Source organism: Cydia fagiglandana, chromosome 3 (genome assembly GCF_963556715.1).
Source record: "Cydia fagiglandana chromosome 3, ilCydFagi1.1, whole genome shotgun sequence".
Taxonomy (NCBI): Eukaryota; Metazoa; Arthropoda; class Insecta; order Lepidoptera; family Tortricidae; genus Cydia; species Cydia fagiglandana.
The window spans coordinates 3,086,095-3,099,758 of record NC_085934.1 but is presented as its reverse complement, the minus strand read 5'-3'; the positions used below and the strand labels follow the sequence as shown (position 1 = coordinate 3,099,758).

General features: G+C 38.5%; 2 protein-coding genes across 2 annotated transcripts; both read left to right on the top strand.

The window, feature by feature from the left end:
- Nucleotides 1-2,627: 2,627 nt before the first annotated feature.
- On the top strand, nt 2,628-3,146 carry LOC134680493 (cytochrome b5-like). Its single transcript, XM_063539620.1, has one exon. The coding sequence runs from the start codon at nt 2,695-2,697 to the stop codon at nt 3,076-3,078; it is 384 nt and encodes a 127-aa protein (XP_063395690.1). The 5' UTR covers nt 2,628-2,694; the 3' UTR covers nt 3,079-3,146.
- A 6,034-nt stretch (nt 3,147-9,180) lies between these two features.
- LOC134679830 (cytochrome b5-like) lies at nt 9,181-9,693 on the top strand. Its single transcript, XM_063538730.1, has one exon. The coding sequence runs from the start codon at nt 9,233-9,235 to the stop codon at nt 9,614-9,616; it is 384 nt and encodes a 127-aa protein (XP_063394800.1). The 5' UTR covers nt 9,181-9,232; the 3' UTR covers nt 9,617-9,693.
- Nucleotides 9,694-13,664: the final 3,971 nt, after the last annotated feature.

Below are 13,664 nucleotides of genomic sequence, written 5' to 3'. Positions count from 1 at the left end.
TTTGCCATCTCTACTGAACTCCTCTTACAGAATACATAGGTACCTACGACACAAATGATACAGAATTAGCCAGTAGACGTGTAGTTACGTATGTACGTATGTATGTATGTATGTATGTATGTATGTATGTATGTATGTATGTATGTATGTATGTATGTGCCTATGTAGGCGAACTTAAAAAAATGGGTTGAGAGTGTAAAATTCGCTTGATAGTCTAATATAACAGTAAATAGAAGTTGGAATTTCTCCCTTTACAAGTTAGCCGGTTGGAGAAAAGAAAACAGATGCTAATTTGGTCGTTGCATTGACGTAATATTGATGAATATTTATAAGAGATGTGTCTTGTACAATATTTACCTCTTATTCTATACGACATACGTATAATTCGTTGTTTATCATGTTGCTTCACAGTGGCACAACTTACAATGAAATGCCATTCGATTTTAAATCTTAGCAGTAATAGATAGAATATTAAATGCTATAGCAATTCGAGTTGTGCCACTGTTCATGATTTTAAGCCACGATATATTATTATTCTATACCTACTTAAAAGATACAATAGAAGTTCGATACTGCTGCCATATTTTTAAGGATTGCTAATATTGCTATATTTATTTGTAATATATATAATGGAATACAGGGTGTGCTGGGTGTGTGTTCATTGATGTCCGTAAACATTTTTTTACTTTACTGAACTGTGGAACCAAAAAATATGAATACCTACCTCTAGCGAACATGATCGGTTAAGCCGTTTCTGAGTTCTTCTTCTTCGTTACACTCTTGACAGAGTGGTCGTGGGCATTATGTAGACTTTTGGGCGACTTGTTTAACGACACGTCGCCATTCCTCCCGTGAGGCTGCTTTCCGTGAGCATTCGCTTACTGTGGCCGACACACTGGCTTTGATTTGGTCGGTCCATCTCATTGGCGATCTTTCTCTAGCCCTGTCACCTCCCACTCTTCCCTGTACAACTAGGCGTTCTATGGACGTTCCATCTCGCCGAGACACGTGTCCAAAGAAGTTGAGGATCCGAGTTTTGACCGTAGAAAGCAACCGGTCTTTAATGCCAAGCTCCTCAAGAATTGATGCGTTGGTCCGGAATTCAGTCCATGATATACCCAGCATTCGTCTCCAGCACCACATCTCTAGGGCATTCACCTTCTGTTCTTCGGATGCCCTTAGTGTCCATGTCTCAGCAGCATAGAGTTTCTGAGTTACCTATGACAAAAAGTCTTCCCTTCTTAGTAACAATACTTACAAAGCGCTACGAAGGTACTAAGGACTTAAGGCTTCAAGGCAGCCTATTGTGACAAATCCTACTCTGCGCATGGCCCGACATGCTTTGGCTGGATTTGACTGAGCGCTGCTAACGCCGCGCCTGTCACTTGCTTAGAGCAATGAGTACGATCAGTAAGTATTTAATTCCAATGCCGTTTAATATTAGGCTCTTTTAGATAAAGCGACTACCTACAATAGAGTAGGCTGGTATTTGGTATTGAAAATAAATTATTTTAGACCATGCATGAAATGAGACACCAGTAGCTTATTTTGCTTGGACATCTCCGTACATGTATTAACGCAAGCGCTAATGATAAGTAACTGACGTTATTCAGATATCGTTTTGATGTCAGGATGTTCGAATAGGTCTAACATTCTCCATTAAACAGCTGTCATTCACGCGTCCTTATCTTCTGATTAATACGATATCTTGTTATATTATATTATATTATAATTACCAACATATTAACATACCATTGTGTTTACTCCGACACGCATGATTTTGCATAATTAGATAGCTAACTTCAATATATATTTGCCAATAACAATAGAATGGAAATGTTTACATGAGACTGAATAAAATCTTTGGAAGCTAAATATATTATAAAACAATGTTATGATGTTAAGAGGGAACGTTAGCTTACCATTTTTAAACAAAATGATTTAAACATATTAAAAATAATAAAATTTGTGTGACATAGGTACACAAATCGAACTCGTCTCCCAACCTACAGTAAGCTAATTAAGGCTTATGTTGTGGGCTTGTGGGTTCCTATACCCATTAGCTGTCCCGATAATTAATAGATAAGTAGTTATAATACATACAAACGAAGCATCCTTAACTCAGGAATAATCATCGGTGCTCATTTCATTCGTGTGACTCTTAACGAAACAAAATTAAGCAGTTTAGAGCCTGGTCTATTTGTGAAAATGAGTGCTACTAATATAGACTATGTCATCTTGAGCTTATACATTCTAAGTGCCTCCAAGATTAGCTTTAGGCCGTAAGTAAGGTAAGGTAGGTAAGTTTAGGTTAGGTAGTATGGTCGTAAGTTTACTAAGAATAAAATACCTACGCTTGGAGTAGGGAGTGCTCCCGGTACTGAGTTTGTATGGCGAGAACCGGGAATTCCCGGTTCCGGTACTGTATTTGTATAGAAAACCAGTACCGGGAGTACTCCCTAGCTTGGAGCAAAACATTGGTAGCGTACGAATTGGTAAAAAAGTGCAAAGCGCCACTAAAGAAGTTTTGACTTCACAAATACGCAATTTTTGCACGAACAAAACACGCTCGATGCTCCCTCTTAACTGACGCTATCATATAACCTCAAGTGTATCCAAAGTCACGGCAACCGGGGTCATTGCAGATATACGCGCGTGCATCGCCAGTAGTCCGTCGCCCGTCGAGCCCGCGCCATGTCCGACCCAAAACAATACACGCGCGCGGAAGTAGAGGCACAAAACAAGCCCGAAGTCACCCTCTTCGTCATCCACAACAAAGTGTACAACGTTACTCCGTTCTTAGACGAACATCCAGGCGGCCATGAGGTCCTAGTAGGCGTCGGAGGCACAGACGCCTCAGAAGACTTCGACGATATCGGCCATAGCGTAGACGCTAGAGACATTATGAAGAAATATCTCGTCGGTGAAATCGTGGAGTCAGAGAGAGTTGAGAAGACGAAGAGAAGCGTCAAATGGGATGATGTGAAGCATGATGGAGGATCAGGATTGTTCAGCACTTGGCGTGTACCGTTGTTAGCCGCGCTGGTTGCTTCGCTCGTGTATCTATACCTTACGTAACTATTGGACTGCTTAGTATAAGGATTTTCAAGGTTTTGTATACTATTTTATTAAAGATAATGTTGTAATGCTCTCGTTTTGAACTTTCCCCGTCACGTTATTGACAGCTGATTACTTGTTTTTGATTACAGTATCGAAATTTCGTTGATTTTACTTGGAATTTAATTAGATTATAATAATATTTATGAGATTTTGCTAATTTCATTATCAGCACCAGCAGGCGTCGTGGGTCGGACGCAGTTATCGAAGTGATTACTTATTATTGACATTATAAATAAAATAAAGCGTTCGTCTATCTATCATGCGTCGAAAAGTAGTTTTCATGTTATCACATTTATAACCGTGGCCAGCCTGTATTATTTAATATGTCTCACTGGATATTGGTAGTAACAAAAAATAAAAATTACTTTACATTCTTACGTAATAAATATTAAACAGGGGGAGGGGGTTGGCCTATTCTTATTTTTTCTTACATAGGGGAGGGAGTGGGTCAAAAACTGGCGAAAATCGTCTTACGTAATAAATGAATGGCGCCTTATGGTATGCATCCCATTACTGGTGTCACCTCCATCATACGGGTGTTTTACTATAGAGTAACCTGCCAAGGAATGGAATTCCTTGCCGGCGTCTATATTTCCGTGTTCTTATAACCCGGCAACCTTCAAATCAAGAGTGAACAGGCACCTTCTGGGCGAGCTCGCTCCATCGTAGGCCACGTCTACGCCTCGGCTAGTCTGTGGCCATGAGTAAGCCCATTCATAATAAAAAAAAAAACATGTAAAATTATATTTTATCAATAAAGAATTGAAATTGAAATTGAAATAGAGTTTGGGCTACACTAAATTATGTCATGGGTTCGAACAATAGGTACCTAAGTTTCTTGGAACTCAGAAACGAAATATAATTTGATATTTATCAATAGATCATAGGCTCAGGAAAATATAGTGAAGAAAGCTGCAAACAATTGCGAAGAATTTACACATACATACATACATACATATAATCACGCCTATTTCCCGGAGGGGTAGGCAGAGACCACGGATTTCCACTTGCTACGATCCTGACATACCTCTTTCGCTTCCTTCACATTCATAACATTCCTCATACACGCTCGCCGGTTTAGGGTGCTCTTGACCTGGCCTTTCTTCAGGATTTCCCCGATCTGATCAGATAAAGTCCGCCGAGGTCTACCCCTTCCAACTCCCACTTCCACTTCTCCTTCATACACTCTCTTTGTCAGCCTTCTTTCAGTCATTCTTTCCACATGTCCAAACCATCTCAACATACCTTTCTCAATTTTTGTCACTACATCTACATCCAAAGTTGGGTATGGCAGAAGAGGCATCAGAGCCAAGTGAATGCAGTGGAAATGAGAGCGTTGAGAAGTGTGTGTGGTGTGAGATTGCAAGATAGAATTAGGAACAGTGTGATAAGGGAAAAGTGTGTGCGAAGAATTTAAAGTAGAAAAATGAGTCCCCAAGCCGCATTAAGCTAACGTGGGGACTAAAGGGGCCCACAGATTACCAGTTTGCCGGACGATATCAGCCTGTCAGCTGTTCGGAACTGTCACTTTTTGCGTTTAACTGACAGGCTGATATCGTCCGGCGAACTGGTAATCTGTGGGCCCACTTAAATGTCTTAATGATACGATATCGGTCTGTGAGTATGAAAAGTGACATTTCTTCAACAAAAAACGTCACTTGTGACACTGACAGATCGGTATCGCATCGCTGTGACATCTTATAAGCATTGTTCGAATACGGCCGGAATACAATGTTTACATGTTGCTAACTACACATCCCAACGGCCAGTTGCGTAATAATATGTGAGTCGGTCTGTAGATAATACGTTAACCATAAACCTAAATGGAAGTATATTCCATAGCAAGCACGAATAACGTCTAAATCGGTGTTATCCGCCACATTAAAGATGTTTAGTGACTTGCACGTCGTCACGACTTGTCCTTTGTGTACACATTATACACAAATAATAAGTACACATAATTATATACCTACATAATTAATATATAAGTAAGGGGTTGTGCACAAATCACACGAGGTTTTTCGGCTATTTTTGACCCCCCCCCCACTATTTACAAAAAAAATCCAAAAAATAACCACATGTGTATTTTTCTGCTTTTTTTCATTCGACCTTAATTTAAGATAAATAGTACTTATTGTATATAGTAAATACAATACTATTTATCTTAAAATTGTAAATAGTACTCATGTGGTAGGTATTTTTTCTTAGTTTCGTTCACTGTAGAAAAATATGTCGTGAGTTTTTCGCCCCCTCCGCCCCTCTATCGAACCTCGCGTGATTTGTGCACAAGCCCTAAGTAGGTAGGTACTTACAAGTATGTTTATCAGAGAACAATGTAAATTCACGCGAATCATGCCACGCGCTATGATTGTGGTAGCCTTGAAATTGTTATTATTAATGACAAGGTATCGTCAAAAATCGAGATGGAATAGTCATGCTAAGCTAGTAAAGCTAGTCCGCTTGATAACACAGAGTGTGGAAGTGTTATCGTAAATATCAAACTTCTATGAAATTATGACATTTAAAATAACACTTGCACATTCTGTGCTGTCAAATACGATGTAGAGTTACGCTACGTCTTACGTAGGCGAACAACGCGCGAACGCGGCGCGGCGCGGCGCGGCGAAAGCGGCCGCCGCCGCGCCGCGCCGCGCCGCGCCGCCTGACATTCGCGTGCAAATCGCGCCGCACCGCGTTCGCAACGAGATCGCTTACGTAGGACACTTCTATGGGCATCAAAGGATTGATTTCGCCGCGCCGCGCCGCGCCGCGTTCGCGCGTTGTTCGCCTACGTAAGACGTAGCGTTAGCTTAGCCTGACTCTGGAACGTTTCCTTATAATAAAATAGGTGTTATACAAGTATGTAAAGCCGGGTTACTTTGACCCAACAGAGTGTAAGTTTGGCCTGCATGAAAACCACATACAACAGGGTCTAATCTAATAAAAAATATATAAACACTGACGACTGATAGCTAACCAAACAACAAGACAACCAACCACCTACCGGCAAACCAACCAGACCCAAACAACCAACAACCATCTAAATTACAATCAGTGTTATTATAGAAACAACAACGAATTATTTTCAAGCAGAGACGTTAATTTCATTTGTAGTCTGCCTTTTTGCACATACGTGATGGCTTCCCTTTTGCACTCTAGATCTGTCATTCTAGGTTTGTGGTAAAATATCCTATAGGTAAAAATTATATCGTGAAAAATCTATGCCCAACAAGTGAAAATTCAATGAAGAAGTTTGACCGTTTTGTAATAGTTATTTTGTTTTACATACAAGGGGGCAAAGTTGTTTAACCGCTCGTGCTAATATTTATACCCGAGCAAGCGAAAGATTCCAAAATTGAACCACGAGCGTAGCGAGTGTTTCGAAAAATGGAATCTTGAGCGTTGCGAGGGTTTCGAGGCACGAGAATTAAACAAAATTTGCCCCCGAGTGAAACACATTTTTTTTCACCACGTCAACCAGAAAATATTAACTGTAAGGTATAACACAAAAACAAACCAAATCCAATCCAAATGAATGTATTATTAAATATTTATCATAATTTAAAACTAAATTCAACCAGCAAACATAAGAAAATAACTGAAAATTTGCATTTGATTACTTTGCCTCACATGTGAATAAAATGCAACTTTGCCATCGGTTTTTGAACAATCAAGAGAGCCTTTTACCAGTTGGTGTGATGAAAACAAAATAATTGTCACTCAGTAGGTAGTCAATATGGACATTATGGACAGATGAGGCAATATTATAACAAGTTTGACCGTGGCATTGTCACCTCCGAAGGCCAATAGTCTGCGAATTGGCTATTGCGTAGCAAGAGATTCACATATGTATTTATGTATGTGAGTCTCTTGCTATGGTATCAATACGATGACATTCGATGTTCATGGCGATATTTATATTAATATTTGAAATAAATTTACCAATAATAACATTCCTATCAATTTAATTAAAAATCAGGAATTATTTATTTGCATTGATACATTATGGGGATGTCATAGATGTTACAGATCATCTAGCTTGCATGCAAGCGTGCAAATTCATCAACCCATCATTCATTTAAAAAACCGTTTGCACAAAAATCTGGACTTTAATTGCTCTAAGCTCTAAGTTATTTTTTGTTACTAACAACTATGGACATATATGCTTCCGAAATAAATTATTTGAAATGAATTGAATTGAATTGAATTGCCTAGTCTGGAAAAAGTGGAGCACTAACAGTTAATATTAGGTTTAACCCACTCAGAATCTTTAGCTTTTTCGATCCCACATTTTTTTTATGCCCCAGATTTGCCCGTTCCATTACGTCACATTTCAACTTTCTTGTTGGTGACGTAGTGGAAATTAATTTTTTCGGTAGAAATCATCCATTATTGTAATGATTCATTTGCTAATGAGACTAAAGTAATGTGTCACTTTTTAAAAGTAAGTTAAGTATAGGAGAAAGACCCTAAAGAAAACAAAACGAGTTGCGCTGAATGTTATCTAGAAAAATAACTTGTTTTGTTTTCTTAGTTTTTCAATAATGAGTTAATATATGAGGGAATGTAAAGGCACATCACGCCGCGCGCATTAAAAAGGGTTTTAAGGTTTACCACAATAACTCTAAATATTTATGTACTTCTGCTTAAAACGGTTACCTATATCTTTATTTTTATGTCAGAATGACTAACGTTAGTTTAACTGTCGTTATCGAAAGATCACGATATTCACGATTTACTTATATTTAGAAAAATAAATAGGTAGGTATATTACAGGTGAATCTTTTTATCAGATGATGTTGTAGAGAGACAAAAATATACATGTTTTAGTCATGTAATTACGGTAATGTGCTAATTACATATAATTTTTAACGTTTAAGGAGACGTGTATCTAGAGTTAATTGCGTTGTAGATGTATGCAGTATGCACCTTATAGATAAACGACTCTGCGAGATGAATCTATAGATCATAGGTACTTAACAAGTTTTTAAAGGAAACAGTGAAATTTAAATATACATTTTGAAACTTCGGGGTTGATCCAATAGCAAAATTTACTAAATATTCATGTGGCAGGCTTTAGAAATGACCTGCATGTTTAACATAACATCAAATAAATGAGGTAAATAATGAACTAGGTACTTACATTTTTAGCTATCGACTGAACCAAGGCCGCACAGCTGATCTGAGCAGTGGCCTCGCAAACTTTCTGGCTTAATAACTGGTTTTTAGTAAACTTATTTCGATTCTGAGCAACTGTTTTTTTATTCCGTAGACTAAAATGACAACCACAAATATTAAACGTAGAAATAATGTGCCCAGCTTAAAACAAACAGTGCTGATCTTTGATTTAGGTGCTTAATTTTATAGCTTAATATATAGTTACATTTTAATCACATTTTTACTTACATACTTATCGTTGATCTGTGCCGTATCAAGACTGGAAAAACGATGATGGAATTAGATTATACATACTTACGTAAAAATAAGTTGAAATAATTAAGCGAACATCATTCAGAATATAAACAAACATACTTCGCTGCTAGGCATTAGGCAATAGGGAGCAAAATCACAGTTCGATCACTGTTGTGGAGAGATTACTTATCATCACGTAAATTAACACTTTACTTAATAGCTTTTATAAATGCGTCATTAAAGTTCTTTAACTAGGTAACAAAATAAATATCATCAAATATTAGTCGTATATCCTTACATAAATAACCTCTAACTTTGAACGAGTTTAATAAATCGACGTTGTCATCATAGTCTCAGCACAAAATTGCTGGTGTTTAGTGTTGTTTTGCATAAACACGATTCTCATGAGCCATGATGACGTAGCAAAAATTAGTTATCATAACGCGGGGCGAGGCGGACCGAAGATTATTCCAATGGCTTACCAAGAACTCTGTCTTATATCTTAAGTCAACAAGTATAAGTATGCTCTTCGATTACACGTATAGTTAATACGTATGTCGAGGTCACGTAACACTGGTTCTGTCATAAAATCGGTTCGTCAGCGCTCACGCAAGTAATTGACACAAGATTCGTGTTTGTCTCTGCCGGCGCCCGCGCCGCAGCCAGTCTTGCCCAGTGCGCCGAGTCAGAAACTCGCACCATGTCCGACACGAAACGCTTCACGCGCGCCGAGGTTTCCTCATACAACAAAAAGGACAACACTGTCATCATCATTCACAACCACGTTTACGATGTCAAAGCGTTCCTCGACGAGCATCCCGGCGGTCATGAGGTCCTCGTCAACGTTGTTGGTAAAGACGCGACGGAGGATTTCGACGATATCGGACACAGTTTAGACGCTAAGGAATTAATGAAGAAATACAGGATCGGTGAGCTGGTCGATGAGGAAAAAACGGCAGAGAAAAAACGACCGCAAATCAGTAGCGTCACTGTAGTTAAAGAAGAAGGTTTTCTGGCCGCTTGGAAGCTGCCTATCTTTCTGGGGATCTTAGCAACAGTGGTTTGGCAATACTTTTTCAATTAGTGAAGTGTGATTGACTGCTTAGCGTTAAGAGTGAAATCTAATGTTGACTTTTGTATTTTAATAAATATTTTTAAATCGTTTTGGACGTTACTGCAGTAGATAGCGACCTCATTAGTTATCTAATCGGCTTCGAGTTATCACTATCACTTATCTGTCAAGAATTCGTATTTAAATGTTGTCTTCTGAACTTTTATGGTTCTTTCTAGAAAATAAATACGTGATTTAAAGTAATCCAACAAATACACAAAATGGTTTTGATTTGGCCATTACTGTGAATAAAAATCTCCCATACGAATTTAGTTGTGTGTATTCAGAGAAGTGCGTGTCTCAACATATATAACCATATTATTGTTAGGTTAATGCCCTTTGCTTTTACCAACGATAGGTAATCTCATCTGCAATCGTTCAATAATCTAGTCGTCAGAATCAGTTATTGACATAGTACAGTCACCTGCAATAATATGTTGAACAACGAAGGCAGCAAAAATATCTGACACGATCTTATTTGTTAACCATAAGAGCGTGTCACATGTTTTTGCAGCTTTCGAAGAGTAACATATTATTGCAGTAGACTGTACATTCATATCAACATTCAACATATATTAGTCAAAGAAGGTATTCATAAATCAATAGGTGCAATAAGAGCCCGTGCCGTCGCTACGTGACGCCCATCTTGAGCGAAAACCTTTGACGCAGACTATCAATCCTGTGGGGATTCTGGTTTGCAATCCATAAATCCATGGTTTGGTATGCATATTCGACACGGATAAAGGATGACTCACGTTAGACCGGGCCGTGTCCGGGTCGGAGCTTCTGGAGTTTACTTTTCTATGATATGACAGGCGATCACGTGATGCTTTCTATAGAAAACGATGCGCCGGAAGCTCCGGCCCGGACACGGCCCGGTCTAACAAAGACGGCCGCCACCCGTCATCTTTAAAAAAAATCTATTCTTATCCTGGTGGGCACTAGGGAAAGTTTGGTATCATTTTCGTATAAACCAAAGACGTAGAATTCATTGCTGGTATTTGTTTTTTCAGTTTCATAGTAATTTTACAAGAAAAACGTAAAAAGGTGAAAAATTTGGTTGGAGATTTTTGCTACGCGGAGCCGAAACTACAAAAGATAGAAAGTTGAAATTTGCACACTAGATTACATTTATAAAGTGTACAAGAGATAAGAAGCGATTTTGAGAAATTCAACCCCTAAGGGGGTTAAAAAGGGGATGAAAGTTTGTATGGGGTTCAAGTTTTATTTTAAGCTAGGAATTTGAAACTTCGTAAAACGATATATTATTAAAATACAAGAAAACTAATTTCAGCGTTTTTGAAAATTCATCCCCTAAGGTGGTGAAAAAGGGGTTGAAACTTTGTATGGATATCAAAAAATTTTTCAAACGCGGGACTTGAATCTTTGTATTTGGGGATATTATTAAAAGACAGGAAAAGTAATTTCAGCGTTTTGTAAAATTCATCCCCTAACAGGGTAAAAAGGGGTTGAAAGCTTGAATCCATTACAAATCCGAGTAGACACACATTTCTTATTGCCTCCCAGGCTTGAAATGCTTAGAATTACTCAAGGAACATATGTGATGAAGCTCATAGCTTAATAAATTTTTTTTGGGTCAACTTTATAACTGCTTCCGCTATTAATATTAACGTAAGTAAAGCTTATTTATTAATCATTATATAGGGTTGAAATTGTTTATACCAATTCCGTTAACACCCCTCCGCTGCACCGCACCGAAAATTTTATAAAATTGCCATAAATGGGACGGCAACGCGTATGTGACACTTGAAGCATTGATAGTGCGCCAAAGCGTTTACAACGAGCGATGGGAGTTATGACATTGACCGTAATCAAGTAATTCTAGACGCTTCTGCGGTCGACGTGTGGCGTAATATCGCTTAATTGTGCATACATCATAATATCTGTTAGAGTAAGTCCATGAAAAGTCTGTAGCGGGTTTGATAGTGCACGTGTTATTTTAAACGTCAATCTTCTATGAAATTATGACGCATAAATGACACTTGCACTGCGTGGGCTATCAAATCCGCTGCAGACTATCCTTGGTCCAACTCTATATTAAAATCGCTTACAGCGCCATAACGTAGGGTAATCAAGTCCCTCTCTGTCGCACTTGTGAATTTGTACGTAAGTGTGACATAGGCAACAACGTCGAACGTGGTTCGCGGTAGGCTTTCAGGGGGCCTAGCTAAGATGACGAAATTATCTTATCTTGAGTGACGTAAAGTGACGTAACTATTACGATATTTTTATTAACGATTGTCATCTTGGCTAGGCCTCCTGACGTGAGAATATCAGAATATATACAAAAAAAACTAAGTGTTCCAAAATTGTCTTGTCCATTACGTCACGTTTAGTAAGAGCATTTGTACATGTGTGTCGTAATGGAAACGGTAATTATCATATAAAATTGTACTTAATATTCCAACAAGGAATCTAAAATCATCAAGAATTGTAAGCAAGAGTTTAGATCGCCTTCCTTGTTTTTTTGGGAAACCAGGGTTGTCTCAGGAATCAGGAATTTTGGTCGAACCTTTTAAAATGTAATGTAAACATTCTAGTGCTCGGCATGCTAATAATTTCACCTATTCACAGCACCGTTATGTTTGAAGATGCGACATCTATTGGAACGGTGACAAGCTCTTGGACGTCTTATGGCTCCTCTTCACGTTGGGCCAACGCCAACGCCAACGAGGGACGCAGCCATGCGGTAGAATGAGATAGCAATGTCACTTGCTCCCTCTAACGCATAAATGCGTCCCACGTTGGCGTTGGCCCAACGTGAAGAGGAGCCATTAGGGGTCATCCATTAATTACGTGACACGAATTTTTAGTTTTTTTGACCCCTCCCCCCCTCCTTGTCACACTTGGTCACATTTGGCAAACCCCCCCCCCCCCCTAGTGTGACGTCACATTTTTTCTACGAAATCGCCAAAATGAATTAAGTAAGTACCTAAGTATTATTAATATTTTATCAAAATATTTTTGATGGTATAAATATTAGTAATTTTATAACCCAAAACTGCTTAGGAAAGAAAATTAAACGAATAAAAACGATTATCGGTTTAAAAACTTGTTATTTAAATGAACAGCGAATAAAATAATTTAAATAAATTTTCGGTTACTGATGAAGTTAAAGTGACGTCACAAAGTTTGTGTCTCCCCCCTCCCCCATGTCACAATATGTCACATTTTCTTGACCCCCTCCCTCCTCCTAAATGTGTGATGTAATTAATGGATGACCCCTTATCTGGTAATCAATAATCATAATCATTTATTTGCGATAAAAAAGGTTAGGTATATATATACAAGTTGTTTCTGTAAAATCATACATTTTCAAGTCCCATCTTTCCCAAGTCCCAATATACGGATCTCATGGCCTTCTAGCCTAGTTGGTGGCTTCTACTGATAAGAGCGTTTATTTGTGTGTTTATCACATATATTTGTTCTTGACTTATGGATGTTTTCAATGTATTTAAAGCATGACCTAATAATTATATATGATCATTGTCAAGAGGGCGCTGTTATTCTCATGTATGTATGGTGACAGCTCAGTTTAGTATGAAAAAATTTGTTCCAGTGGAATTTCGCAACATGGCGCGTGAGCATATATTCCTGGTCAGGCTTTAAGTATCTAGAATATACGCATAACGCGCGCGCATGTCCTCGTCACTCAAGTCTCATTGAGCATACTGTGGGATTAGGTCAACTTGTGTAAGATTGTCCCATATTTTTTTAAATATGTATTGTTATTATCTTAGGTACCAGGTCCACCCATCCACAAGATGGACGGACGACCTTGTTAAGGCCGCCGGAAGACGCTGGATGCGGGTCGCTTCCAACCGGTAGGAATGGATGTCCAAGGGGGGAGGCCTATGTTCAGCAGTGGACGTCTTATAGCTGAGATGATGATGATGATGATCTTAGGTACACAGTTACAGTGTTCAACTCTTCCTCTGCAAGCTATGAGAATACAAAAAAATATATATATATAGGTAGGATTGTACCAATGTGATTTTGT

Excerpts from the sequence above, each read along its gene's own strand:
- LOC134679830 (XM_063538730.1), top strand. The coding sequence starts at position 9,233 with ATGTCCGACACGAAACGCTTCACGCGCGCCGAGGTTTCCTCATACAAC.
- LOC134680493 (XM_063539620.1), top strand. The coding sequence starts at position 2,695 with ATGTCCGACCCAAAACAATACACGCGCGCGGAAGTAGAGGCACAAAAC.